General features: G+C 58.8%; 1 protein-coding gene across 1 annotated transcript in view; it reads left to right on the forward strand.

Annotated features, from left to right (window-relative positions):
• SFT2D1 (SFT2 domain containing 1) overlaps positions 1-1,185 on the forward strand; it is a gene marked incomplete at its 5' end in the record, with an annotated part of 7,158 nt that extends 5,973 nt beyond the window's left edge. The window contains 2 exons of the mRNA XM_014542417.1: positions 65-94; positions 737-1,185. Of these exons, the coding sequence (XP_014397903.1) occupies positions 65-94; positions 737-776 (70 nt within the window). The remainder of the gene's footprint in view (positions 1-64; positions 95-736) is intronic.
• Between the last annotated feature and the right edge of the window lie 1,706 nt (positions 1,186-2,891).

Consider the following 2,891-nt stretch of genomic DNA (forward strand, 5'->3'; position numbering starts at 1 on the left):
ACTGCCCGGTGTGGGGATATGGCGTCGCTGAGACTGAGGTCACCAGCTGCCCTTTCTCTTGCAGGTACAGCCTGTCGTACATCCCGTATGCAAGGTGAGCTTGTTTGAGTCCCTCCCCTGTCTGGTCCTCCCGTTAGCGTTGCAGAAATACATCCGTTTTAGTAATTTTTACATTAAATTGTGACTTAAAGGCTGACTTTCCTCCCACAAGGAAACGATGTTCTAAGTGGGATGAATAGAGAGAAGTTTGTCGAGGGGGCGCCATTGTGAACGTGTCAGCGGGGAGGCTGGGGACCGACTCCTGCTCCGTCGGGCGCCTGGGCCTTTGCTGCCAGGAACTTGGACGAGAGCTTCTGGATCCTTCCACAACTGCAGATATTCACTAGATAGGCCGTGGGGACTCCAGCAAAACAGATTCTTCTCTTTAAAGGGAAGTTGGTGAAAAAGTGAGTCTGACACGTGAGTGCTGTCTGAGCAGTAGCATGTGTCTGTCCTGTGGGGCGGAGGTAGCTGCCCCTGGACTTGCCCAGAAAGCGCACTTGCTGTCGTGGGGGGACGCACTGCTGAGCCGTCGGACGGTCAGGAAAGCGCTGGAGGCACAGCTTTGCCTCCTGGCAAACTGGGAAGCAGGTTGTATGTGAGAACAGCCAAGGTGGAGCCTGGTGAGAGCAGCGAAGGGAGCGGGTAGAGCGGCCCCTGCTGGAGGCAGATTCTGACCTGGTTTCCCCTCCCCCAGGGACGCCGTCATGAAATGCTGTTCTTCTCTCCTGAGTTGAAGACCAGAACCTCTTGGCAGAGCGTCTGGGAGTTGCCGTTGGTTTGGGGAGTGTGTTTTCCTGAGCCGGTGACCGCCCCTCCCCCCGTGGCCGTTCAGGGCCGCGTGCACCGTGGAACCCGCGGCGAGTGAACTGTGATGCTCCCACCACTAGGTCCCGCCATTCATTGCTCTTCCCCACGGAGGCTAATCCCCCCGACTGTGAATGATCTGTAGCGTTTTCTAATCCTTCCTAAACAGCATTTGATTGTGAATGTCCAGGGATAAGTCTCCGCTGCATGAACTTTGTTGGCTTTTCTAAAATGTCAAGATTTAAAAATACTTTAAATGTGAAAGTTTTTACTTTAAACTAAGAATCGCTTATCATATGTAATAAAAATAATATATAAATCTTTACAATTTTAAAATAAGCCCATTGTTGGATCAAATTTATAACCTTTTAAGTGGGCGGAGCCTTGATTCAGTTGAGTGAAACTCCGTGAGGTTTCTCCGGAGACGTCTCTGTCCTAACCGCTGCCGAGCACATTTACGAGTGTGTCCTTCCGGGGTCCCCTGATCCCAGCAGGCAGGGGGTCCAGGAGGGTCCAGGTGTGCGGGTGGGGAGAGCCGACAGCAAGTCGGGCAGGTGAGGGACCAGCCACTGGCAACCCAGGAGCCTGCTGGGGGGAGAGGGGAGGGCCAGAGCCTGGTGGGGAAGCAGGTAGCGGCTTGGGATTATCACCAAGGGAGGCCCTGGAAGGGACCAGGCAGGTCCCCGCCGCCCAGAGAACTGCAGGGAGGGGAGGAGACGCCCTGCTGACCCTGCAGCTTTGACCCTGGGTCCATGGGCAAGCCTCTGGGCCGGGGGCCCTCAGGCTGTGCTCCCAGGAAATGGTGCTTGACCCCTTCCCGCCTCATCTCCAGTCCCCCCCTCCTGACAAAGCTCCCCCACTGCTTACGCACCCGGAGCAAATGCAGCGCTTCCAGAGCCTGGAGAGGCCTCGGGTGGCCTGGGCTGTCCCACACTCACCTGAGCAGCAGCTGCCCCACCCCACCCCCATGGGACAGGGAGAATTAGTGAGGGCTGCAAGCTGCGTTTGCACTGGGAGAATGTGTGAGTGTGGGATGGTTTGGGGGTGCTGGCGATCAGGGTGCTAAACCTTCCCCTCTCCCAGCCCTTCCCCGCTGTGGCGCGAGGTTCTTGCCTGTGTCCTGGCCCAGTAGCCACCTCGCTGGAACACACGGAGTCGGGGTGCAGTGGGTCGGGGTGCAGTGGGCAGCCGGGGGCTGGAGGGTGCCCTGCCCCCAGGACTGCTGGCTCTGGCACATCTGAGTTCCCCACCTCTGAACGCTGTTAGCTCCCCTGGCCACAGCCAGCTCCTGCCCAGTGAGCCCAGAAAGCGCGGCCTGTGGGGACCTGTGTTTGGAGACTGACCACTGACTGTTCTTAGGTAACCAGGGCTGCTGACCTGAGGCTGACTTGTAAAATATCTGTATTTTTATTGATTTCAGAGAGGAACTGGGGGAGAGAGACACCAATGATGATCATCAATCCACTGCCTCCCGCACCCCCCACTGGGAATCCACCCTGACCTCTTGGAGGGGGGGCGGGGGGGGGGGGCTGAAACTGACTTTCTGAAGCATCGCCTTGTAATTGCTCAGGTGCTCCCCCCCAAACTGGAAGGTAAGTTGGCGGGAGCTGCCTTCACTGAGCCACTGCTATGGGGCCATATCGCCTTCACACGGGACCGCGCAGGGAAAGAACTCAAGTCTGCTCACGGCTTCCTTTACCATCACGTGACTGAAACGACATCCCCAGGGAGCTCGAAATGACCGTGTCCAACAGTAAACAGCGACCCGCCACGATGCCTGTTCCCGCTGGTGTCCCTGCGGCCTTCCCGGGGTCCCTGCGGTCTTCCGGGGGTCCCTGCGGCCTCCCTGCGGCCTCCCCGGGGTCCCTGAGTCCTTCCCGGGGGTCCCTGCGGCCTCCCCGGGGTCTCTGAGTCCTTCCCGGGGGGTCCCTGCGGCCTCCCCAGGGTCTCTGCGTACTCCTGGGGGTCCCTACGGCCTCCCCGGGTCCCTGCAGCGACCTTCGCAGCGCGCTAGGCTGGGGGCTTGTGGAGGATTCTCCCCGACG

The sequence above is a fragment of the Myotis brandtii genome, unplaced genomic scaffold, assembly GCF_000412655.1.
Source record: "Myotis brandtii unplaced genomic scaffold, ASM41265v1 scaffold1077, whole genome shotgun sequence".
Taxonomy (NCBI): Eukaryota; Metazoa; Chordata; class Mammalia; order Chiroptera; family Vespertilionidae; genus Myotis; species Myotis brandtii.